General features: G+C 46.8%; 2 protein-coding genes across 6 annotated transcripts; both read left to right on the plus strand.

Moving 5' to 3' along the window:
• Window positions 1-295: 295 nt before the first annotated feature.
• Window positions 296-14,109, plus strand: LOC144093482 (cytochrome P450 3A24-like). 5 transcript variants are annotated; one of them, XM_077626918.1, is made up of 14 exons: window positions 296-769; window positions 1,261-1,357; window positions 2,177-2,229; window positions 2,305-2,401; window positions 2,520-2,636; window positions 4,457-4,545; window positions 5,258-5,403; window positions 5,498-5,613; window positions 7,547-7,691; window positions 9,101-9,264; window positions 10,187-10,278; window positions 11,136-11,279; window positions 12,333-12,495; window positions 13,932-14,109. In XM_077626918.1, exons 1-14 carry the CDS (start codon window positions 711-713, stop codon window positions 14,013-14,015), a joined length of 1,566 nt encoding a protein of 521 aa, XP_077483044.1. In that variant the 5' UTR covers window positions 296-710; the 3' UTR covers window positions 14,016-14,109. The 5 variants fall into 5 exon arrangements, with proteins under 5 accessions (XP_077483044.1, XP_077483045.1, XP_077483046.1 ...); XM_077626919.1 differs by having other exon boundaries at window positions 9,104-9,264; XM_077626920.1 differs by lacking the exon at window positions 12,333-12,495.
• Window positions 14,110-15,653: 1,544 nt separating this feature from the next.
• On the plus strand, window positions 15,654-24,309 carry LOC144093483 (endothelin-converting enzyme 2-like). The gene is made up of 5 exons (XM_077626921.1): window positions 15,654-17,207; window positions 18,786-18,982; window positions 20,819-21,074; window positions 22,075-22,218; window positions 22,763-24,309. Exons 1-5 carry the CDS (start codon window positions 16,818-16,820, stop codon window positions 24,002-24,004), a joined length of 2,229 nt encoding a protein of 742 aa, XP_077483047.1. The 5' UTR covers window positions 15,654-16,817; the 3' UTR covers window positions 24,005-24,309.
• The last annotated feature ends 1,870 nt before the right edge of the window (window positions 24,310-26,179 follow it).

Genomic DNA, 26,179 nt, shown 5'->3' on the forward strand with positions numbered 1-26,179 from the left:
CAGGAAAACAGCATGCTTCTAGAACTGCGAGTAGGACCACCAACAAACAGGCATTTTTCTTTTCTTGTTTTTTATAGAAAATATAGAAATCAAGAGACTACAGAAACCGACAAGCTAATGAATCAATGCACTCTTACAGTACCAAACACACACCTGTACAAACTGGCAAGAGGCCAAGTTCGTGAGGTGCGCTTGTGTTTACTTCTGCAAGGGCGCCGATCTTATCAAAGCCCATCGTACACGTGGCGATAAAAGGGCGCTGTGCGGGGGATAAACAGGATACCGTGCTTTGGTCGTCAGAGGCTGCAACGCTACGTCAAGGGCGCTCACTCGCTTCGGTAGCGTCGCCTGCCTTAAGTGACCACACTCGGCGCGCACCCATGGAGCATTGTCCAACTCGTACAGAACGCCACTTAAGGCGGCCGTCGTGTGCGCTGAGGCTAGGCTTGAACGCGGCTTTTGTGTGGACGCAGTCGACTGTTACCCCCCTCAGCCCCACTTGAGTCACGCGGTTCACCGCGCCTGACGTCTGCAGATTCTCCGGATACTACGAAACTGCGCCTTGAGATGCGTTTCAGGATCGACGGTATGTGCAGCAAGCCGAACGTGCGCAGCGTTTTACTCAGCCTACACAGCGCTACGAGCTGATCGGCAATCTTCAAGCAAGACTTACCCTTTCGCGGAAAATTAAGGAAGACATCCGGAAAGAAATGACTGGATTGCTTGAATGGCTGCTGCTGGCAGGAACGGCCTTCTTTGTTCTGTACTTGTAAGTACCCGGCTGTCACCTTTTCTGAGATGCATTAACTTGCTGGTTGCCGTGGGAATTAATTACGTGGTGAAGGCTTCCTCTTTTAATGTTGCGTAGAAACGTTTTGAAAGCAGTGTTAGGGATTTCAGAGTAGCCTTCAGATAGACTTCTGACCGCGAATCCACTACTCGATGAACACCATCACTGAATTCAGCGCAACCTTGGATATACAGGCGTGATCAGACCTGTGGTATTGATGCCTCGGTACCAGCATTAACTCTATACTGAGGAACTGTTACTAATACGTCGTCCTCAGCAGTTTTTCATACAAGCCACATTTATTTTTGTAGAGTTTCTGTCCTGTACCTGCATTGACAAAAACTGGTCTTTTAAATCGAGGACTTTGTACTGTATCGGTATTATGATGACTAATGAGAAATTGCGATGCAAAGTATAATTACTTCAGTGCTCTGCCAGCCAATTTTGAGTGCTTTATTATGTCTCGGCAGGTACGCGGGGAGGAACAGAAACTATTGGAAAAGTCAGAATGTGATTCATGAACCATTTTCCTTGCTCTTCGGTCCAGCCTCCGGCTTTTTATTCAAGGTAAGGAGAGTAGTAACGCTGCTATGGACATAACTTTCCTGATATGAAATAGTAGGCTGCACTATGCAGCATCTGCTGTCCTGATATCCTTGCCCATACGTTGCGATTTTATTGGCTTCATTTCCGGTAGTCTGCACAGCGTGGTGTATCACGTCCTAACCATTGACAATTATGGACGAATGCATGTGTGACTCTAAATTCCAGGGTGACAAGGGCAGGCGGGCTGGAGAGGGGGTTGTCGTCTTATATGCACTATGTATTCTGTGGTTCAGTAAAACAAATTTTGGGCTTTTTAGTCGCAAGAGAAAATGGTAAACAAAATTGGAGGGTAACGTGGCAGAAGTGACCAATAGAGCACGAAGTTTTCATTGAAGCGTTAAGTTACGTGTTGTAAAATCGATGTTCTAGAATATTATCGGGGCGGGGGGTTAAAGGGGGGATGGTCTTCCGCCAAATGCGACTCACCTCTATCGGCACTCAAGTAGGATACGTGCGCAAGAGCTCTCGCACTGGCATTTTCTGAGCGTAATCATTTTTATTGCTAGATTAAACACTGCCTCCGTGTGTGGTTTAGGCTTAGAAAGTGCGCCTGGTCGGAGAGACTATATAAACACTTAAGAAACGCGTGAACAGTACGTGACGTCTCCCATAGGATGGCAGGAAAATGCAATGCCTTCGCTTGTATTGCTGCGCTAAGTGAGGTACCGGAGGTGCATGCTGCTAAACACGGGCATTCGTAACGTTAAAAGACATTGAAAGAAATTCAAAGAGCAAACCATCCAGTGTAGTTTTTTATACATTTCTGCCGTTTATTTTCAGCCTGTGCATGCTGTCGATCAAAAACGCTACGCAAAGATGGGCAGAGTTTTTGGGTGAGTGACGCTGCTATTTACCGTTCCCGAAGGGGCGGACAACCTGTGTCACGAATTCCCACTCAACACATTCAGGTATTTCGAAGGAGACAAGCCGGCGTTGATGGTTGGTGAGCCGGACCTGGTGAAGCTCGTGCTCGTGAAGGACTTTCCAGCGCTTTGCAACAGACGGGTACGCAAAAATCCAAAATATGCATGCCTACACGTTTATCTATAACGCCGATGTCACCACAGGCGGGAGACCTACACAACTCAATGCCTTTTTTTCTCGCTCTCTTTTTAAATAAAAGTTGATTGATTTTTTCGACCCTATTTTGGACAACATGATGAGCACTGCTCCGGTGGAACTTTGGAGAAAGATCAGGCCCTCAACAAGTCCCGCATTTTCTACAGGAAAGCTCCGCAGGGTGAGTAATTTTCGATGATACATTGGAGAATGCCTCTCAGCGGAAGGATGCCACATTCGTCCATGCAAAGAAATCAAATACTCAGGTGGTGCCAGAGACGAAAAAAGAACAGTGAACGTTGCGCTGAAATGGAATTACTTCTTTACAAGGTGCAAAAAAAACAAAACGCAGTACTTGAGCGTTAATATTGAAGTAGTCTTTCTGCACAAAAAAAAAATTAAGCACGAAAAAAATTGGCGGCATAATCTACCAATTCATGCACTGTATTTACTCCGGTTTGGGGCGGAAATATTCCGGAAATATCCGGAAATATCTGGAAATATTTTTTGCTTGCAAGCTATTCTGCTGATTGGCATGATTGGCCAGTGTCTTTGCTCTATAGTCACATAGCTGCTTCGGCCATTGTCGTAACACCTTACAAGCGAATAGTTCTTTGAGGTCTAAGGTAATGTGTAAGGAATAGCACTGTTGCGGAAGAGCCCTTGCATAAGCTGGAGAAACGAGCCTTAAGAGGGATGAAAATGCGGAGGTCAACAAAGGTTCCAGGTTTTCGACTACGAAAAACTGTGTAAGGTGGCAGCCTCATTGAGGATTAACAGGAAGCGTCAAAAAAGAAAGAGAAAGGCTAATCAAATTCGTTCACGTCGCATTATACATAATTAGGTAACTGCACGCAGGTTTCATGATACATGTATTGTAAATAAATAATAAGTACCTAAAATTCAAAACAGTGAAATTTGTTTCAATAGTGTGATAAAATTATTTTCTAAACACAAAAGATTCTGGTAATGCAGCAGGACAACAGCCAGCGGTAGCTTCCTTATAAAAATCGTCTATAGCCTGCTTATGGACTTCTTATAGACTCTATTGCCCTCATATGAATATTTACATTTGTCTATTCATAAACTATGGACTACAGAAAAAATTCTGCTAAAAGTGTGTTGTTTTAACTCAATGGATTGTCTATAGACTGTCTGTAGGAATTGTATTTCTTATAGTCTAGTCTATAGACTCAGCCTATATAAAGTCTATAGGCATTATAGACAAAAGTCTGTGGACAGTCTTAAGATGGTCTAAAGAAACTTGTGTAAGATTTATGTGCTGACTATAGAGTTATGTGTTCAGGTCTTTTCTTTTTTATTTAAATGACGCTCTTGATTGCAACTTTTTATATTTTGAATTATTATTAGCGTCGCTTTTCACCTGCGATACCTCAGCGGCTCAGGCTCAGGAAAACTAAGGCCGGTGGGACAGGGTTGGCGGCAAACTCGTCTAGAAGTTGAAATCCTGCTTTAGGGTGGCACGAAACGCCGGTGCTCGTAGGTGCATTGTTGAAATAAACACTGCTATCAGAGGTCATTTGCTCTTGAGCGGCCGTTCTATAGCCACAGGAGAAGACGTTATTTCAGACACGAGTGTCCAGCTGCATGTTAGAGTAGCAACATAATGTAAGAACGTGTTCGTTGCTGTGAAAGAAGATCCTTTGTTGGAATGAAACACATGTTAGAGGATGTTCTTTCGGTGCCTGCTCACAGGGCGGCAACTTTCGCAGTCATTTGAGATGCTTTGTGCTACCTTGAAGTTTTTTTGGTCACTTTATTTTGGCATTTTGTTGCCGATCGAGGATGCGCGTTACAAATGGTTACAAGCGTTGCAGTATGTGATGTAATTTTTTTCCACAGTCTCTTTTTTTCGTGCCACAGGATTGAAATAGAGATTGATACGGAAGATTTCCACAATGACGAACACGAGTTAGAGACGTGTTCTGTTTCCTTGATTAGCGACTGGAACAGAAACAAAAAAACAAGTCGACTTTTCAGATGAACAGCTTAATCCAGGAATGCGCCATGGTCACATCAGATCATCTCAAGAAAGCAGCTGAACAAATGAAAAACATGGACATGAAGGAGTAAGCGCCATTTAATTTTTTACCTTGAGTTGAAAGTATGCTCCTTGCCTACGGTCAATTTTACAGACGACAGCTACAAAGGGAGGGGTAGACCGGCGTAAAAAGGTACTATTCATGAGTCCAGCGAGCTTCTTTCCGCAAGGAAATTCACCTGAACCTCAACTGAAGAGCAGCCGTCGGTTGCTAAACTGGAATCAGTGCGGATTTGCTGTTTGTGTAAACAGTTTCATATGATGCTACGCATCGCTCCGCATGAGCCATGTCGAGTCATGAAAACGTTGCACTCTTGCTGTAAATGCTAACAAAAAGAAAAACGAACCAGTGTCGACATCCAGCTTTCATTACGGTTTTCTTTTTAAGCTCGTAAACGCATTGCGCTGACTTCTGACGTCTGTACCTGTTCGGTATTTTTAACGCCGGAATGCACATAGTCTAAGATAGCACTGGTCAGCGCATACAGCTTGTGACATATAAAACTGTTCGGTTCAATCCTGTGTTGTTCATTGTTCTCGTCTAATCAAAAAGTTCTTAGGCCCATTTTGACCGGTGCAGTTAAATGAACCATTTTAGCAATGCTGGTAGTGGCGCTTTGCACCTCAATTGGTTGCAATCCCTTTCATTCATGCCTTCTCTCGAGTAGCCTACATTGCCGTAATTATAAGCTTGATCTGAGGATAACCAGTGATTAATGGCAAGCGTGGTTTCCTCCTAGGTTTTACGGCCACTACGCATTGGACGTCATCGCGAGCTGTGCGTTCGGCACAAAACTTGACTCGTACACGGACGCTGCCAATCAGTTTGTGACGACAGCGAAGAAAGCATTCTCAGGAGGAATAAGCCTGGCTGTGGTTATCTTCGGTAAGGACAATAAGCCGGCTTTTTTTTTTCAGCTTGTAACTGAGTCAGGGTACCTCTAACTGTGACCTCTGACAGCGACTGGTGTTCGTTGCAGTTTTATGCCCTGGATTGGGGAAAATGCTCAAGGTGAAGCTCCTTAAGCCTGAGCCATTTCATTACTTCAAGGAAGTTTGTGTGGCAATTATACAAGAAAGAAAACGAAAGCGAATAGTAAGTGGTCTTATTGGAATATTGTTTTAAAAATTTTCCTTTTCGCTGCTATAACTTTGAACTGTTCAGTTTTTAACATCTCTAATTTCGCTATTAAACGAACGATCGCGCGTGCTTCATCTTTTTTAATTTGTGATCACTGTTATTTAAAATCGCATATTTCTGCGAGTTAGTTCTGTGCATACCAGATCATGCCTAATGTTGGCTGATAGTTTTCATGTCTGTCCTACCCATGCGATTGATTTCTTCGCGCCAAAAGACAGATGTCCTGGCGCCAGGCACTACACAACGGCGTGCTTGGTGAATGCATTTTCCTGATCCTACAAAAACAGCAATGTAAATTATACATTACGGACAACTCCACCAAGTGTCACTGACGTTTGTTTGGCGACAAAAGACGAATTCATTGGAGGGGAAATTAGAGTTTAAAGGGGAACATTTTTTTTCCTTCAGCTAGATTCACTCTCTTGCATCAGTGACGAAAATGGCCCCTTGATCAATTACTGGAAGTGGATGTCGGTGTTGTCTAGCGTAAGAAAGCACGCAAGCAAAAGTAATTCACGTTGTCGTAGCTTGCTTGTGAAAATCGCTTTAGTGGCGACACCTCTGTTTCATTTTTTTACATTTTCTAGCTTATGAAAGCTCTGTTTTCAGCGAAAGTAGCCGCTTTGTGATTGCGTCGTGGTAATTAGTTGATACATGACAGCTTGAGTTAGTCCTCAGCGTCTACCGTTCATGTTAAACAAGGCGTCTATAGTTCACAGAGTCTAGACCAAAATAAAGAACGTGGTTTGTAAGATAAATCAAACTCTTTGAAGTAAGACGAGAGAAAATTTTGCGCTCGCAACAAAAATGTCTGCTGTAATTTGGAACGCAAATCCGTCTTAGCGGCAGCATGTCGTAGCGGCAGGCCCCTGTCCTAAGTGGTACTGTAGCGGCAGTAAAAGTAACAACCATGTATAGAATTTTCTACTGTGCGACATGATCTCCAGTCGTTACAGTTGAACTGGTATCGTTGCGACGAAGAAAAACTTGTTTAATTTCGAAAAGAACAGTTATGTCAACGGAAGGGAGAGGGGGAAAGGGGCATAAGCCTAGCAATACTTCAGAAAATGTTCTTGCTTCTACGAAACGTACTGTTCCAGAGGAGTACAGAAATATTCATCATGTTTTGGTATAGTCAGCCTGCCGTGCTTTTCAACTGCCATAAGACCAAAAAAAAAGATTGAAATATAAAAACCATAGCTCGGCGTTCGCGAAGAACAGGCGTGAGCACACCTGAATAGACATCGACCTCACGTACGTGTATTCATGTCATCGCCATCATCACATCATCATCTCCTTCTTTACTGCGGTGTCTATGTACATTCAATTTCGTTTTGATTTTTGCACCGCGATACGGCGCCGCGCTTTCTGCTTGCTGCATTACTTTTCTCAAGCGCTGAAGGAGACCCTCAAGTGGGCTATTATTTCTAGCACTGCTTGAGTTCATATAGTTTATCCTCGTTTGATGTGCGGTGAGTGGCGTCCTTTGGTCTCATTATTTGACACTACCAGTTACGAAACTTACTTCTTCGAGACTGGTGGAGAGGCTAGTGTTAAACGCGCTTGTCGTTAATGACCATTTCATTCTGAAATATAATCTCATTTTGACGTTCAAGCTCATTCTAAATCACTTTAAATATCCGGACATAAAACACCGCTGTTTTGTGAAATACACAAAACAGATATGATGAGAAGCTTAAAACATGTTCTCAATTCGCAGACATCTTCAACATTGGTATGCCTTCCGAGTTATCATCACCCGCTTAGTCCACAAAGATCACGTGTCTGTTTCCTTATACCACTGTTGCATGTCGGCTCTAGTTAAGATTCCATTGGCACCAGGTAAAAAATATACGCAGTGTATGAGACGATACATTTTCTACCCCAGCGCCGCGAAGACTTCTTGCAACTCATGATGGACGCTCAAGAAGGAAATCTCGCTGACGGCGCTGAAACTGCGCCCGGAAATGAATCCGCGGAAATCTTCAACCTGGAATCAGAAGTTAAGAATGACGCAACGTTTGTCGCCAGAGGTGAGCGTGTGAACAAGGAGCTATTGGACGAGCACACAGGTGTCACGAGAGTTCTTTATGGTGAAGTACCTTAGGATAAATTTGTTTATTACTTGAAATGGTCTGCAAGCCTAATAAGACAGGTATGGACACGGAAATGGAGAAAAAGCTTCAGTGAAGAAAAATTCAAGTTTCTGACCAAACAAACAATAGTTCGTTTTTCGCCCTCCAAAGGGACTGAAAAATGCTGGGGCAAAAATATCACCTAAAGTTTACCCCGGCGTTAACGCCTATTTCAGCGACAACTGGAGTGGTGCGAAATGCTAATATCAGTAGGAATATTTAGTAACTCTTGTTGCGTGTGTGGAATTCATGCCTCTACACTCGCAGAGGCGTTCGCGGGGCGCAACAGGTGGGGCCTGTAAGATGATAAGGAAAGCTTAGAAAGGAGGAGTAGATGGAGGGGGTGAAATCGCTTGGAAGAATTAAGAGGAGGAGGAGGAGGAGGATGAACTCAGGCCTGACGAAAAAAGGTCTGTGGGGCCAACAGATCCGTCCGAGTTCACTCTCCGCTTGTAGATCACGTGACTGCTCGACTCATCTTTTAGGTCCAACTACGGGCTCCCATGTTGCCGCACTGATGAAAGAAGAAGAGGTCACAATACCTGAGAGGTTTATGCAATGCAAATTATGCCAGGAGCAACGCATGAAACTTCTGCGCTGGTCAAGCGCATAAATGAGAAACGTACGGTAACTGAAAAGAAATTTGTAATAAAAATGACAGGGCGTGTTTTGTTAAAACAGGCCAACGTTTACACCCTTTTCCAGTAGCATAGAAAAGTTGCAAATCATTTGGTATCCATTCAATTTTATGTCTCCTCGTTATCTTTATTATTATTTTCTATTTATTTTTTTTAACTTTAATGTCAGGAGCTTGCCAGGAGTGGGAGATCAGTAAGCGCATTTTAGTTTGACGAGTAGCGATACCAGCCTTAAGTTGCTGGTTTGAGCACTGGACTGTCCTCGTAGTCTAGTACAGTAAGCGACAAAAGTCTCTGGACCACGCGTTCCTGAAACGAAGCCGATAACTCTGCTATTAGCCGGTGGCTGGAGAACACACTTCTGGAGGTAAAATTCAAACTTTTGTTCTTTCATCTTCACAAATGGGGCCTCTAGCCGCCGGCTAATAGTAGAGCTATGGTCTTCGTTTGAGGAACGCGCGGTCCAGAGACCTTTGTCGGCGACTGTACCTGATGACCGATAAGGGCTGCAGACTGAGCAAATTCCTCTAACTTTGGCTGTTTTCGGTTGAAAGTTAGTCTTGCTTCCATCATTTAAAATTCAAGTTCTGAACAAAGAGGCCGGTAATGTCCTCTGTGCCATCTTGGAGTGCTCCAGACAGCTACCGCTTGTCTTTCACCCCTTTGCAGCAGCCCTGTCTGAAGACGAGGCACTGGCGCAGTGTGTGCTCTTCTTTCTCGCGGGCCACGACGGCACCTCCTCCGTCCTCGCTTGCGCGGCCCGCCTTCTTGCGCTGAACCCAGAAGCCCAGGCCACGCTGCGCGCTGAAGCTGACGAATGTTTTGCGACACATGTAAGCGGGCGTGCACCAAGCTCAAGTTGAACTGTTAAGCGCCTGACAAGGGTACTGAGATGCGTTTACGTTGGGCACATTAGAGGATTTAACGAGGCGAGCTGCGAGTCTCTCTGAAATGTGTAAGCTCGAACTATAGCGACTTTGTTTGCAAGCTTCTAAGCAAGGCGGTTAAGGTTCAAGCAACCGCGGGGTTTGGATTTAACCGAAGAAATAGCTGTGGCGCACAGGCCAAAACCCTTTTCTGGGACTTTCTAAAGCACGCAAAACGCCATCGTCCTGCAACTTTCGTGTTTCTGGAATGATGGTTGCTTAGAGGGCAAAACGCTTGCCTAGAACACGTTTTCGACGTTTTTCGGGCTGAACAGGCGATATCAAGCGATAACATTAATTGAAATATGGTCCTGATGTAAGTATGTGCAGTTAAACTCATATAATTCCATCCTCATTTCTTGCCTTCCTGGTCGCAGCGGCATTTGAAGCTGAGGAACACACAGTTCGATCGTTCTAGACAAGCGTTGCACATCCATACGAGTGTGCAACTGCGCAGCGGTGCAAGCTACTGAGGCATAAGAACAGCACCCATGATTTTGCATATGTTCTGCGATGTGGGTTCTATCCTACAAGGAACAAGCAGTGACTATTGATTTTTTGGTTCAAGAGTATAGCTCGTGCAAAAAAGACCTGTTCCGCATTGCTGCCAAAATAAAATTTCATGACAGAGCATGGCGAAGCGAGCTTTGCTATATGACTGCAGGCTTCAAAAAGAGTCATGGCAGGAACCAAAGAAGCGAAATGATGTCATATCAGTCGGCATTGGTTTTTATGGTTTCAGCAGCTGTGTTTTACGTCAACGAACGCCTTACCCAGGCCAAGCTTTCAGGTGGCATGATCGACCACGCCATTTATTTTGCATTTGCAGGGGAGGGATCCGAGCCTTGACGCAATAAGCAGGTTGCCTTACCTACACTGCGTTGTGTCAGAGACCTTGAGACTGTATCCACCTGCTCCTCGGTACGTACACATGAAGCCTTCCTGTGATTGAAATCCGGTGGACTGTCTCTGGACGGGAATGCTGGTCTTGATAGTGTAAGCCATTCTTGAACATATACTCAAAGGCGCATTCGCTTGTCTAATTCTGACGAGTAATCCAAGCGAACATTCCGAAGCATTCACAAAGGCGCATGAATGAAATGCTTCATTGCTCCGCTGACGGAGGGTCGAGATCCAGGAAAACTTGGACGAACTGCACGAGCGCTTTTGAACACCTTTTAAATAGGCGTAGCTTTAGAATGGGCGCGCCATTTTTGTCACGTGCTGCGGTTGTGAGAGTGCTGCAAAGGGAATGGAAATTTGGGAGGGTAGTCTGACCTAGTATACCCGCTAGCAAGATAGCCGCCGCAGCGTTGACAACGAGGTTGCCATGATTTGTCCTAAAGGCAGTTAAGATGATGGCTAGTAAGGCGACAGTTGAGATTGAACTATGTGGCATTGAGGGCCGCTCTTCCCTTTCGATGTGATCACTGGAAGATGAAGAGTGTTCACAAGATTGCCGGATGTTGATGGAATAAGCGCACGCCTAACTATCAGGACCAATCAGACCGTGAGTCCGTTGCTCATGCTTTAAACGGCAGCGCATTCTGAAAATCACTACAAGCTTTGCCTAGGCGCCGCAAGCAATGGAGGCGCTTCTATCGGTTTTGCGACATGCAGGTCTCGTCGGGCGTGTGTAAAAATTGCATTTAATGTGAGAGTGTTTGTAACATCACGGCCTATACGCTAGCAAGTGGACCAGGCTAACGTCTATTTTGTTAGCCAATCACTCAAGAGTTTGTTATTGTCTGCAATAAGATTTTGTTTTTTTTATTCAGGATCGACAGAACCGCTCACGTAGACTATGTCCTCGGTGGCACAGGTATTATAGTGCCCAAAGGCAGCATCGTCGCAGTGCCTGTCTACGCTATGCATCATGACCCGGAGTTTTTTCCCGATCCAGAAAAATTTATACCCGAAAGGTGAGAGCCCTCGTAAGCTCAGTACAAGAGCCCAGCTGATAGATTCGATCAAAATATTAGAACAAGTGGCGAAGACGTCGCTTGAAAGTTCTTTTCCTAATGTCACGCTAAGGAGAAACTGCCTCACAAGATACTCAGACAAGCGTAATGACGGACGTCAACATTGTAAACTTGTGCATATTGGCAGATATGAAACGATCACAACTTAAGTTCACGTGGTTATTTTTTACGAGCGTGATTATCATTTGTAATTGCTATACATTATTGTGTTCTCAATTTCTCCCGCACGATACGTAGAAGTCGTTACTCTGCCCTCTGGCACGGCAGATTTCCCTTTTAACTTTTTTTTCGTAGTTCAAACATGAAGGGTGCTACTAACTTCTGGTGCTGGAAGATCCAGAAAAAGAAGCAAACAAACAATGATTTTAACTAGAAAATTTTTGCAATACAAATGAGCATCAATGCCACAGGAGGAACCTGATGCAAGATAAGTCAACCAATGGCTTATCCAGAATTGCAGACTTTCGCCAATAGGCCAATAAATTTTCATATTCTAACTCACTCTTTACTGCTCATGAGCAGAAATCATCTCGAATAATGTGAAATGCAGCTCGACAGCAATGACTGCGATTAGCCGTTTTTGCTCGTCAGTGTTACAGGGTACCCGGATGTGCTGATGCGGCCTTTAAATGAGTTAGAACGACGCCTCAGTTACTCGCATTGTTAACGTTTAAATCTAACCAGGTTGTATGCGTAAGTTCAAAAGGATTTCGGTTCAGTTTTTAGTATACGTTGCTTCTGGGAAGTAACAAAATGGAGGCAAGCATTATCGGCGCTTGAGACTCAGTGCGCTTTATCGACAACTTAGGAGATAGTGTTTAAACTAGCAGAACGATAGCTGTTGATTAAGAGCGATTCAGAAGAGTACTCGTGTGTGCGATGGCCTCAGTCGCTGTCCTTTGTCGAGTTTAAAATGAACTTTACCAACTCGGCGATGTATGCATCCTGTTACAATTCGCGAAAGAATCTGAACCTTGCTGCCTCTTTGTGCAGGTTCAGTGATGACAATGCCAGTTCCATACGTCCTTATTCGTACCTGCCTTTCGGTGCTGGGCCTCGAAACTGCGTCGGCATGCGCTTGGCTCTGCAGACTGTTAAGCTAGCTCTCCTGCACTCCGTACACAGTGTGGAGTTTGTGGCAACGCAGAGAACGAAGGCGAGTATGAAATTTCGTGCAGCGTGTAGATATCAAAGTGGTAAGGAGTGTTTTACATCCGATCTGCGACTATTCTACCTCGCTAGAATTCTGCGCGATTATGGAAGCTACAGCTGGTATTGCACGGTCATGCACCACGTGCAAAATAACCTTTTATTAAACAAAGCGGTGACGGGATGTAGTTAATGGGATCGGTTATCGTCTTGCACCGAAAGATAGTGACAGAGAGCTGGCACTCGCCTGCCGCGTCTGGCACGAGGGGCCTTTTTGGATGCTGCAGAAACGCCCCATGCGGGTCAGGTTTTACGCGTACAGATACACGCGTTTTTACATTGCCGGACAACGTTTGGATTCCACTCCACTTTATTTGCCCTGTTCATTTTCAGTGTACATCCAGGCTATACCGCAAAACGTTTGTTGTCCTAATTTCTTTATCGTTCTATATGTGTCTTAAAAAAGTAATTCTCTTCCTTCTTTTAGAAATAAACTTAAATGTAGCCACTAAGTGCCTGGTGTCTTACCAGCGTGAAGCGTAGCAGTGCTGTAGAGCTAGGACGTTTTCAGAATATAAAGCTGGGACAAACAGGTTGGTTCGATGTAAACTGTGAAGGGAGGAGTGAATCAGGGAGATAATGAGTGCTCAACGCTTGGCTTCGATTCTCATTAATTTTCTGACTTTTAAGTCGATATTTGAGTGAACCTTTAGAGCACTATACTGCGGTTCGCTATTTTCTCAGTACTAGCCTCAACATATTGACCGATGGCTGAACGTCGGTGCAATTACAAGCCAAATTAGTGGGCCTGCTTCTTTGCTGTCGAAAACACTGGGTAAGACAGGCGAAATTGCGACGTGAATGGCACGTTGCTAAAAGGCCACTAATAAATATGGCGAAGGTAAATATGCAACAAATTATCAGAACTTATTTCACTTTTCCAGCCTTTGTCGCCGCTCGCTTTGTCATTTCGTGAAGTTGTAAAAACACTTACTCTGGCAGCCCGTGGTATGAACAGTGAACACTCCAATCGAGCTCCGACGCACTGTGAAATAACTAAAATGACAATAAAAGTTTACATATTTCCACACTCCCTACCTCATATTGAGCAGGAATTGCTGTAAAGCTGGCTTGACGAAGCAGCGCGAAGGTGAAACTAACCGTTTCCTCGATAAAAATTTAGTGCCTGCCGAATAGCGTAACAGCGCGTTAAGAATGACTTTCAGTAAAAGTTGAACATAACTTATTTCTGTAAAATATCGCTGCTCCGTAATTTTTGTGCACCTCTACGTACGGAAGCTAGTTGGAAAGAATTATGCTTTTAATGTGCCGTGAGAGCTTCCGTCGTCACTTGCCAGCGCTGTATTCAGTTTTTTTTTGTTTGTCGCAGCAGATTGTTCAAAACATTTGTGACTTAGCAGCGTCTTTGAACTCCTGTTCCAGGCTCCACTCGAGTTCGTTAAGGGCATTGGAATTCTCAAAGCCAAGGATGTCACCGTTGGCGTGAGAAGGAGACCAGATCTTTGACGGGGTGCTTGTTTCGTTTGATTTTCACGCTGTTGGCAATAATCAACTAATGAAGGAATTGGTCAGTTTACTAAATAAATGACCATACTCCGCCCTCAGGAGAGAACCTTTGACGTTGTTGAAACAGTATCCTTGTGCATGTAACCTTTTCATGCAGAATAAAAAGATAGCACTGCTAACAGGAGACAAGAAAAAATGACGCACTTCTAGAAGAAGACACGGCATCAGTTTGACTGAAAATGAGCGTATTGCAAAAGACAAACACCAAGTGGCGCTAGATAACATTTTTTCAGCGCTCATATTTTCGTGCGCCTTCTGCGCCAAGCGTACAAAACTCTGCAAGTGCCATGGGGGGGGGGGGGGGGGGGGGGGAGGGGAGGAGGGGGTATTACGTCTTGCTACATTATTCAAGAATGGGTTCCACCGTGGACATTTTTATCTTTACGTGCTTTGAACAATGCGGTGGATAACTTTGAAATCAAGCTGCAATTAAAAAACGGCGCCAAATTTATTATTTGTCGAAGACCTTTGGTCTGTACCCGCGGTGGTGTCTCAATGACGATGACGTTTTGGCCGCGGAACTCAAGGTGGCACGACAGGATCGCGGCTACGGCGGCCACATTTCGATGGAGGCGGACTGCAAGACTGTGCAACTGTGCACCCCTGTGCAATTACAATGCTGTGCCCATTGAGGACACCCAGGTAGTCGAAAACAACCGTTTACGAGGCTTTGCACACAACTGTATACGTGCTGCACGCAACACCTCTACTCTGACGTGTCAGTAGCAGCTCAGAAATCTGGCAGAACATACATCGCCTGGCGGCTCGCATTTCGCAACTCATTCGAATTGAGCGGATCTCACGTGACCTGCTGAGTTCACAAACCTAGCTCTGCAGATTCTGTATCCCGCCTGGCGATCCTACCCTCATCAATGCCTCGGTCCTTCAGCACGAATGATGCTGCCCTCCTCCTCACAAGAAAAAAAAAAAAAAACTTCCGGCGCCGCACACGCGCTGTCGTCCTTCCGTGTGCGGTAACCATCACCTGCGGTCTTGACGCATGTGTGTGACTCCCGCAATCTTGTTGTGCTAGTTGAGTGCAGTGTGCGAATGCATGACAATGTGTGTCTGCACTGCGGAATAGTATTTGTGTACGCAAAACATTTATATATGTAGCTCAACGGGAGTGGTTTCCGTGCAATAAATAAATAAAAAAAACTGCGGCGAAAGCCTATTGCTCTCGCGCAGTGGCCAGCGAAGGTGATCTGTTCGCACCGCCGCGGGTTCGAATCCCAGTGGCGGATAGTTATGTGATTTATGTTTGTTCATTTATTTCACTTTGCACAAACCTGCAAACATCGCAAGATCTTGCTCATGGTTTACCGATCGGATTAGCGCTTTCACACTAATAAATCAGCTTCAAATTAGCGCCTATGTTAACGGTCGGAAATGCTTGCAGCTACAATGCAAGCATGAATGACACAGCACTGTAGGGTAGTTTGCCCGCTTCAGCCCATCGGCGCAGACATCTTTGCTTGCATTTTCGGAGCAGAGCGGCGAGCAAAAGTAAAAAAAAAAACTTATTCTTTTCCCTCGGCGAAGTTGAAATGCTAAGCCCATTGCATATTAATAGCGTATTGGCATTCTGCCTTGTTTGGGTCATCTTGTACCCTCAGAGCCCGAGGACATTACAGAGGGGAGTGGGGATAGATAAAAATGCAGTATAAACAGCAATGAGGAGGAGAAAAAAACAAAAATAAACCAGGAATACATAAATGCAAAACGGGAAGGAAATGACATTAGAAATGCAATGGGGATACATTAAAACAGTGTGCATATAGTGAAAGGCAAATTTTATACTGTAATAAACAAGCATATACTCAGAGAACCATTAATGACTTTTCGAAATGTAATATTATCAGAAATATCTGCGATATCGTGAGGAAGGTGACTCCAGCTGTCACAAGTCCGGGGTATAAATGAGTCATGAAAACATTTTGTGTGACAAGATGGGAAAATAGTGATGCTTGCAACATCGCTATTTTTACTTGCCTAGGTAAGACATGAGACCAAAGTTATAAACAAGTCTCCCAGATCTTTCCAACGTAATCGTCAATGACTGTCGCAAATACGCACTGGTACGCATCTCCCCGCTCCCACATCGCATTTTAAGCTGCGTTCATCACATCCCGCAAACCCGCCTCGTCTGGACACCTGAGCATTTGGCTCTCCCTTGCAATGAGCGTGATCTTGCGACAGTCCGAGGGCTTATCCTCCGGGCGCTAGTGGAAGTCCATCCCAACCTAGAGGAGGCTCAGGCCATCCCACGAATCAATTCGCCCGTATTCCAACATTAACCACTGTCCCGCAGAACACACTCACCGCCTCACAAAAAATCTCTGTCGAGAGGAGGCGGTCTTCTGGCGCCAAATCCAGACTAATACTCCTACTTCTTCGGCATAGGACTAAGTTTCCTCCTGTGCATCACCCCACAAATTTCCCCTTTTGTGGCACAGATTCCACCCCCTATTGTTCCGAATGGGAATGCCCCAATCTTCCCTCAATACCCCACTCCATGCCCTTAGCGCGGCCCTGGACGACCAGCATCACTTTATAGTTCGGGTGAGCCGTGTATCTATGGCAAATGGGACCTTGAACTAAATGTCCCACCCTCTGGAGGCCTAACCTCAGTTTATATCAAACTTTTTCTCTCCCTGCCATTTTCACCTCCACACCGAGCTGTAGCCAAACACCGCCATCAGACGCCTCCTTCATAGATGCGTGAAAGAAGAAGACCGAAAGATGGATGACAGTCACGAAAAATACGTGAGCTTTCAGAAGCCGGCTTACCGGTCTGAAGACGCCGAGACTACACTGCCCGCATTTGCCCAGTGTAACCACCTTGCTGCCCCAGCGAGCGACATCACCACAGACGACAGGCCAAGGACGGCATGGCGCCAGTATGGCGTGTTCGTGTTGGCCGTCACGCTTTTCACGATTGCATTGTCGTGGGCAGTTCCCCAGCTGGTGCGGAACTTGGCCATAGGTTGCATGTATCCTGACTGCCTGGATCCGGGCGCAGATATCGCCCGTTCATTGAGAGACGTCAGGGGGGACCCGTGCCAGGACTTCTACGGCTACGTGTGCACCGGATGGCAGCGGGCCAATCCCGATGCCAGGAACCATTTCGAGGTACACTACTCATTTTCTGGATGTTCTTAGTTTTGCCTTGTCAGTACAGGGCTGTAGACAGCAGAAGGCCCCAAGACTGGACCCTGCTACAGACGCCGATCACAGTTCCGTGCGGTGCTGCATCATCACCATCATTATCAGCCTGACTACGCCCACTGCAGGATAAAGGTCTGCCCCATATCTCTCCAATTAACCCTGTCCTGTTCCAGGTGCGGCCACCATCCTCCCTTCTATTTTTATTGTCGCCCCGTACGATGCTTCTCTTCTGGAATTCAGTCTGTTACACTTAATGACCATCGGTTATCTTTCTCTCAATTTGCATGCCGTGTCCGTGCCCACTTCTCATTCATTTCGACCAGGTTATCATTAACCCTCGTTTGTTCTCTTACCAACTTTCCTCTCATACTGCCCATTGAAGTTACATTTATCATTTTCTTTTCCATTGCTTGCTGCGCTGTACTAAATTGAAGTTGAACCCCTTTCGTTAACCTCCATGTTTGTGCCCTATAGTTGTAAACGTGCGCCGATTTTTACTTGTGACAGCTGCGTAGGACATTTTCTTCACCTCAGGTGCGCCTGCGTAGTAGTGCGTCCTGCGCTGTCCTGCTGGAAATGGGGTCCGGGAATATCTCTTAACGTTAAACCTATCATTTTCTTTTCCGTTGCTCGCTGCACTGCCCTGAATTTAAGTTGCACCCTTTTCGTTAACTTCCACGTTTCTAGCCCATAGCTGTATATGCGTGCACATTTTTATTTGGGACAGCTGTGTAGCACATTTTCTTCACGTACGTAAGCTGCGTATGCGTAGTACTACGTTCTCCGTTCACTTGCTGGCCATGTGGTCCGTGAATTGGGCGCTGAAGAGAATGTGCCTTGCTCAGTCATATGAGGTCTGACCCCTTTGGGCTTTGGGCTAAATCGTATTTGAACGTTGTTCCTTTGCCTAAAGCGTCAAGTAGAAAAGTGACAGATGTCATGACCTTACGTGAGACCAGGGCAGCAATTTTCGCTAAAAAATTACTGTTTCTCACAAAGCAGCTGTAAAACGTCCAGATGTTCAAAGTACCTGCCATGCTAGAATATAACGTCCCCCATGAACTAGTTTCGTTGAAGAAAGTATAACACATGTAGTGCAAGACAGCGAAATGAAAGTCCTGTCAGGATTTCAATAAAGGTTTCAGTTGGGCTACTTGGTAGATATCTTTAAGAGGTGGAAAGCAGGGCAAGGAAAACATGAACGGGAGGTAGGAAAGCGCTATCCATGCTCGCCCAAGTTGCTTGCTCTAGTTTGCCGAGTCTTTCAAATGCGATGGCGCTTCTTTCTGCAGCGTCCCCCTAAGCATCCCTTTTCATAACGTACGCGTACGTTTCCTGCGCGATGTCAGCGTACGTTAAAGAACACCAGGAGGTCTAAATTATTCCGTAGCTCTCCACATCATGTGTCGCTTCAGGACGTTAAATCACCATTAAATCTGTCACTCAACAGTATCGTTTCACGGGGAAAAAGTGAGAAACGCATTGACTCCGTAACAGTGTAAAAGAAGCTGACCATGGCTTTCGGTGGCGATGCACAACCAGAGTCTGCAGAAACGCGTCTCGCTGGCCACCATCGTCAGCCTGATGCTGGAAGAAGCGGAGGGACCGAGCCCCTCGCAGCGCGTGGCCCGCCTCTTCCAGCGCTGCGCCCAGCTGGCCTTCAACGAGCAGGACCGGCGTGACGAATTGCGGCGATTCATGAAGCGCCTCGACCTCACGTGGCCGGCCTCCCGGACAAGGTATGCGCGCGCAAGACGCCTGCTCGGCAGCGCGCTTGCTTAAACCCTGAGCCTCTTTTTGAGTCGAGTTTAGTATATGGCTTTTTGCACTGAGCATTTAACAGCTTCTGTCGCCGCTGCATGAATGACGTATTCTCGCTGCAGCGGCCATGTTCATCATAGCACAGCCACCGAGTCGTAGGCGAAAGAACGCGCGGGGCTTTGGAAAAGTCGTCGAAAGAAGAATTAGGGTTAGTGTATCCCCAATCCACATAATATACATGAAACGAACACGTGTGCAAGAGAGGTACATACCCAGCTTTTAGGGAAGGAGGAAAAGAAAGGAAAAGCTACTGCGTGTAAAGGAATCTGCCCTATTCTTGGCTTTAGAGTCGGCCCGGCTTTGTACCGACGGCGCAAAATAGGTTGCCTGAGCATTGACTGTGGCCTTCCTTTTGCTGTTCCATTTTACTCCGCAGCCTGGTGTTCTGTTTTTATAAGGGTGAGTAGTGCGCACTGTGATGAGCGGCTGTGAGTGTTTGTTTTCTTGAACTAATGGTATGGTTGGCCCAAAGCGCAGAAATCTGGTCAAAACACAGATGGAGGGAAGCACTAATCCGCTGATGCACCTTGATTACACTGAAATAATGTACGACGTTGACGCGATGCAATAAAGCGCTTTCTAAAAACATCGTAGCCATTGGTTTATAGGAAATGAGACAAACTAATTTTTTTTTACAACAGTCGCCAAATGGTTGAGAAGACTTCCGCATTATTTCGCTTAAGACAGGCACTATCTGAGTGAGGACTGATGCATTTATTCATACTGTGAGTTCACTTTGGAATGTTTTTCTTTGCGTGTAGCTTCATTGAATTGTTTTTGTTTAGGTTAAACGATGTCATACAGTTGGCGCCATATTATCAGGGATACGTGACAAGATTTAAAACTAAACATTTCGAGAGATTTGCCTGTCTGGTTAGGTTTGAAGACGTATAATAAACTGCAAATCTCAAAGAAAGAATTCGGCGACATAAAAACGACGTCCGCAACTTCGCAAGAGCGCTCAATCCTGTAGTCGAACATTCCGAAGACTCAGACCACAGAATCAACTTCGTCGCAACCAGCATCCTCGGAACCGAAAAAAATTACCACAAAGGCTCCCCTCGAATCCTGGCACACCCAAACCACGCCGAACAACATCAACCGCACAAAAGGAAACCTGCCCCCAGTATATGCCCAGGGACTTCGCTCTGCAACTCAAAGTAAAAAAAGTCGCCATTGACCGCCTCCGCACAGTGCCACGTGACTCACAGCCTTAATCCAAAAGTCAGCCTTGCACCAGGTGGCCAGTGTTAATCAAGAAGTCACACCTTCCCTTGTGACTTCGCCTCAAGTCATGATCGAAACGTTTGGGAGGTTTTTCTCGAGATGATGATTTTCTGAAGAGTTAACTGATGGGCTAGTTGGTTTTCAGCTATTATATTCATCTCACTGAGGTCAAACCACACACAAGAGAAAAGAAAGGACCCCACAAGATGAAGCCCGTGTTTCATCTGGTGTGTTCCTTTCTTTTGTGTGCTGTGTGTGCTTTGTGCTAAATGAGATTACTGTAATGGTGTTTTTTTTCTGCAGTATTTTGCGACGCTTTCTTATTGTTTCTCAAATTCTTGGCGCAGATCGAAGCACACACAAGAGAAAAGAAAGGACCCCACAAGATGAAGCCCGTGTTTCATCTGGTGTGTTCCTTTCTTTTGTGTGCTGTGTGTGCTTTGTGCTAAATGAGATTACTGTAATGGTGTTTTTTTTCTGCAGTATTTTGCGACGCTTTCTTATTGTTTCTCAAATTCTTGGCGCAGATCGAAGCAAAAGGTCCTGGAGTTGCTAGTGGCCCTGTCGCTGAACTGGGGAATGCCCGTGCTGTTCCAGCTTACGCTAGAGGCGCACTTGCGACGACCGGGATTTCTTGCCGTGCACTTCGACTCCACTCCCTACATGCTCGAATGGGTGGCAGTGCGCAGCTTGCTCCAGGAGCAAGGGGCGCTGTTAACCTACTTCGACCAGGTCTCCATCCTGCTCTCTGGCTCCACCGCCGACAGCGAAGTTATTCAAATGGCAAGTGACATGACGTGCACAATCGGATCAAAGAGCAGTGCAATGCAAGAAAAAAAACACATTGACACAACCACTGCACTTGTTTTTGTTCAAACCGTTTGATTTTAGCTCGAACAACCGTTTACGTGCGTTCAGTAGTTTCCTGTTTAGCCGCGTTCACATGAATACGACAATGACGCACCGTATTTCCTTGCATATCTCGCGGAGTGGCCTTCACGTTCCACATCAAGTGAGGCGGGAAGGTGGGCTCTCGTCCAGTGCACGCGGCGGAGGGGGCCAGCCGCTCACATCTTGATCCTAGTCTGCTTTGTTATCCGACTGAAGAGGGTATTGTATAGCTACTCCAAGAAGGAGTAGGGGCGGCCCCAAACCTGTTTCCATTCATCGCGAAAAGTCGACTTGCCCTTCTCGATCTACCCCTGCCTGGTGGATTAGCGCGACGCGCTCTCCTGCCGCATTCTACGTGTTTACTGCAAAACACTTTGACGTGTCGCTAACCTGATGAAGTTATGGATTTCCTAAAGCTAACTTCGAAAGGGGTTGATTTGGTTTACGGGGCTTCACGTCCCAAACCGAGTTAGGCTATGAGTGCTCCGGATAATTTCAGCGCCTGGGGTTCTTCAACATGCACTGATATTGCACAGTACACGAATCTCTAGAATTTCGCTTCCATTGAAATTCGACCACAGCTGCCGGGATCGAACCTGCGTCTTTGGGGTCAGTAGCCGAGCGCCATAACCAGTGAGCCACCGCTGGGCGCAAACTTTTAAATGCCTTGAGGCAGTTGAGGGCTGCTGCCCCAACTAGATGTGTCAAGTAACTAGACTTGCGAAGCCCCGCATCTATAAGAACCGTCGCTCTTTATTTTCAGTCTGATTAGAGATTTGGATGCTACAAATAGCTTACGTGGCTTCTGAGGTCATCCATAACAACAATCTCTTTTTTTGTCATGTCTCCGTGCTCTATCATAATTCTCCGCACTTCTATCAAATCTTTGCAGATGCTCGCTGTGGACAACCGCGTGCTCTCCGCAGTGACGTCGTCGACTCTGGACTTGCGGCCAGACTCAGAGGCGCAATATGTTGTCTTCAGTCAGCTCGACGGACTGATCGGACCCGAGCTTTCCACGAGCGAATGGCTCGAGGTGGGACACCAACGTTTTTCCCCTTTGATCTTGCGCGTCTTCGCAGGATGGCTTATTAATAGGTTCACCAGCGCTCGACGTTTACTGGGAAGCTACCTGAAAATTATGAATTGCTTTTCTTGCAAACGATGTTCTTCTCCCTGGACATGGTGGTTGCCGTCAGTATGGGGCTGAAATTTTGCACTCGATATGCCGGCAGCCACCATTGGCTGCGCCAGGACGGCGAGCATTTGTGACACTGTTGCAAACAAATATGTAGTTTCTACGTCCATTTAAGACGTGTTGATCACAATCTTCATGACCATCAGTCTGAAGGCGTCCAGCGTAGGGCAAAGGCCTGTTTCTTGACCTCCAATTCATTCTGTCCTGCACCTGATGTGCCGCTTTATTGTCGTAAATTACCGCGAACATACTGGCATGTAAACGTTCCCGCACGTTAGGGCAGTTAATCCGTTGTTACATTCGATCTCAAACTATAGCAAAACAATCCGTTGTGAAGCAAATCTGTCTTCTCAAGAGAAGGCTTGTTGTGGTCGCTGTGCAGGCCTTGAACCTGCACCTACCTGACGCCCTGGGTCCGAGCGACGAGATGTTCGTTAAGAACCGGCAACTGCTGCAGCTCGTGGGACAGCTCATGGGTGAGGCGAGCCACGACGCAGCACCATTGCTCACCTACATCACGTGGCACGTGGTACGCACCCTCGCGCCCATGACCTCCCACCCCGTTGTGCGGCAGCAGTTCGGCGGCAGCCGCGTAGCCACGACCGTCTACATGCTGGGTCGCTGCTACGTGGACGCAGACGCGGCACTGCCATTCGCCTTCGCGCACGTCTTCGCCCGTCGCTGGCTGCAAGCAGAGTCGGTCCGTGACGTGGCCGCCATGGAAGAGCACATAAGACACGAAGCCAACGCGAGCATGGCCGCGCTACCCTGGATGGATAGCGGGACGAAGGGCGTTGCACTGAAAAAGCTGTCCACGCTCCGCACCATCGTCGGCCGCCCAGCTCAGCTCGCCTCTGACCAGGCTCTCGAGCTCTTGTACCCGTACCTTTCGGCTCTAGGAAGCGGTGGCTCCTACCTCGACCTGATGAACTCTGTGCGCTCGATGCAGCTGCGGTACGCGAAGCGTCTTCTGCGCACAAACGGTTCTGCAGGGAGCGACCTCAGCGTGCCACTAACCGCTGTCAACGCCTTCTACCTGCCCGTCTACCACGTCATGGTAGTACCGGCGGCCATATTGCACCCTCCTTTCTATGTGGCCGGGTACCCGCAATCCTACAACTTGGGTAGCCTGGGTCACGTGCTAGGCCACGAGATGACGCACGCCTTCGACCCAGACATGGGGCTGTACGACCGCGACGGCAGGCGGCGGGACTGGTGGACGTCAGCGTCGAGGGCTTCCTTCCAGAGCCGGTTGGACTGCCTCCGCCAGATGTACAACTCACTTCCCTGGGCGGAAGGATTGCAGTACGGAGACTATGCTCTTACCGAAAATTTTGCCGACTCGGGTGGTCTACTCAAAGCGTATCGGGCGTTCCGGACACTGGAGGGCGGCACCCGCCATTCGCCACCTGCCGCCCTCGCTGGCTTCACAGACCAACAGGTGTTCTTCCTGAGCAGCTGCTTCAAATGGTGCTCCACGGAGGAGAAGCAGGGGCCAGGGTGGTACTCGCCGCCAATCATGCGCTGCAACGTACCACTCATGAACATGCCCGAGTTCGCCGAAGCGTTTGACTGCAGTGCGGGCAAGATCATGAACCCCGTGGCTCGGTGCAACTTCATGTGAATGAGTCCTCAGCTCGGTTCTAGTGCGAGTTTTTTTACTCTCTTGCATTGTGTCGTTTTTCTTTTTTTTTGAGAGAGTGCGGTTTGAATGGTACTCAGTGGCATTTGAGATACATCCTTATCTATTGTTACCCACATGCGCTGATGCCTAACCAACTTTCATACAATAGTTGTATATTGTTGACGTTTATAAATGCAGGACTGCAGAATGGCACACCTGGTTCTGAACTCCATTCCCTTAAAGAGCTCACTATTTGTACCTGAATACGCCTTAAACGTTGTCATTTGTCTTTTGTAGATGATGGCTATAAGAGCTGCAAGTAGTTAAGTCCGCTAGTGGTTCATAAACCTAGAAAAATGGGCTAAAGGTGTTCTTGTGTTCAAATATGGTGCGAAAAATCAGCTTTTCTTCTTAGTTCCACAAATACTTCGTGCGGGCCAGAATTTTTGTGCAGCGAACTGACTAGCCATGGGCCAGTGGGAACTGGCCTCAACCTCAACCTCTTGAGCTCAAAATTTAATCAAGAATAGAGACGTTTGTTTTATTGGAATGAAATGACTGGCTTGGTTGCATGTTGTCATCGATGTGGTTCATTCGTCGTTTGACAAGAATGGCCGCAGGACAACTCATCGTTATAACGCGGACGCTCGCAGTTTGGTAAATATAGGATTACAGTTGAATCCAGCTACAACGAAATCGATGGGACGCGCGAGAAATTTCGTTGTCGCGAAATTTCGCTGTCGAGAAATTAACCAAAAATGCAAGGCAATGACTCCAGCAAAACATAGTTTTATTGCCAGAAATCTGTGAGCTTAGCCTGCTTGCGTTTCACTGCCAGCAGCATCGTCACGCGACCCTCGCACTCTGTTAACAGTGACATCGCAACGTCGTCATCGTGTGTGCCAAGCAATTTTCTAATAACGTCGGAAGGCATCCAGTACCTGCGATGAGACTGCCGGGGCAGGTAAATCTTGAGCGGGGTCGTCTCCATGATCGGACGGCTCTTCCGGCTCGCGAACACTTTTGATAATGTCTTCATCGCTTCGTTCCTCGTGGACAGTCACGTCAGCGTCGAGGAAATCGTCCAGCGCTATGCCAGCAGGGACGTTTCCAGCTTCCTGGAGCTGTTTCCAAGTAACGTCAATCCCCGGAGTCTATGACGATGGTACACTTTCCGCGGCTGCAGTCGTGCTGGTCGCCTTGCTGTCGACAAACCCGGCGTGCTTGAAGCAGTTGCGGAGCACGCTGCACCGTGTTGCTCTCCATGCCACAGCCATCACTTCTAAAGCCATGAAAAGATCTACTTTCGTCTCCCTACCAGTGTCGGTGTTCAGGAGAAGCCGCTGGATCAACCTCTTCCGGTAGGAAGACTTCATGCTCCGGATGATGCCTTGGGTTTAATGACTGAGGAACAGTTCGGCGGGAAGAACTTCAGCTCCACACTTGACAGCTTGACGTCGTCAATGCGGTGCGCTGAACAATTGTCCAAGAGCAAACAAACCTTTCGATTTTGTCGGCTCATGTCGCGGTCAAGTGCCACCACCCAGTCAGCAAAAATAGCACGGGTCATCCACATCCTGCTGTTTGCCACGTACTTGACAGGTAGGCTCCTGTTCCCCTTGAAGGAGCGCGGTTTTGCACTTTCGCCAATAACTAACGGGAGGCATTTGTCAGACCCATCCACATTTGTGCACAGCAGCACAGTCACTCGTTTCTTGCTATGTTTGCCTCTGTGGCAACGCTGCCCTTTAAAATCAAGCGTCTTCGCTGGCAGCATCTCATAGAAGAGGCCCGTCTCGTGTGCGTTATAAATATCAGACCAAGCGTAACTTCCAGATAACTTTTGTTGATTGATAAGTAGTTCACTGTTTGTATTTATACGTTTTTTGTTCTTCAAAAAAAACCAGTTGATAGTCAGCGCCTGTTTGTGCTAGTCGTTCGTCTTGTGTCCCGTTCGTGTTGCGCTGAGAGCGAAAATGAACACTTACCAACTCGCCCAAATTTCCGTCTTGCTGAACTGCTCATTGTCAGTCATGTTGTCCGCCGCCCATGCTGATGCGCCGTCAATGTCCGCAGATGCCGATTCACGGCACAAAACCTTGCCGACGATGTTATGCCTTTCTTTAAAGCGATTCAGCCATCCTATGCGAGTCTTAATGTCGTTCAGCCCTAGCA

Source organism: Amblyomma americanum, chromosome 6 (genome assembly GCF_052857255.1).
Source record: "Amblyomma americanum isolate KBUSLIRL-KWMA chromosome 6, ASM5285725v1, whole genome shotgun sequence".
Classification (NCBI taxonomy): Eukaryota; Metazoa; Arthropoda; class Arachnida; order Ixodida; family Ixodidae; genus Amblyomma; species Amblyomma americanum.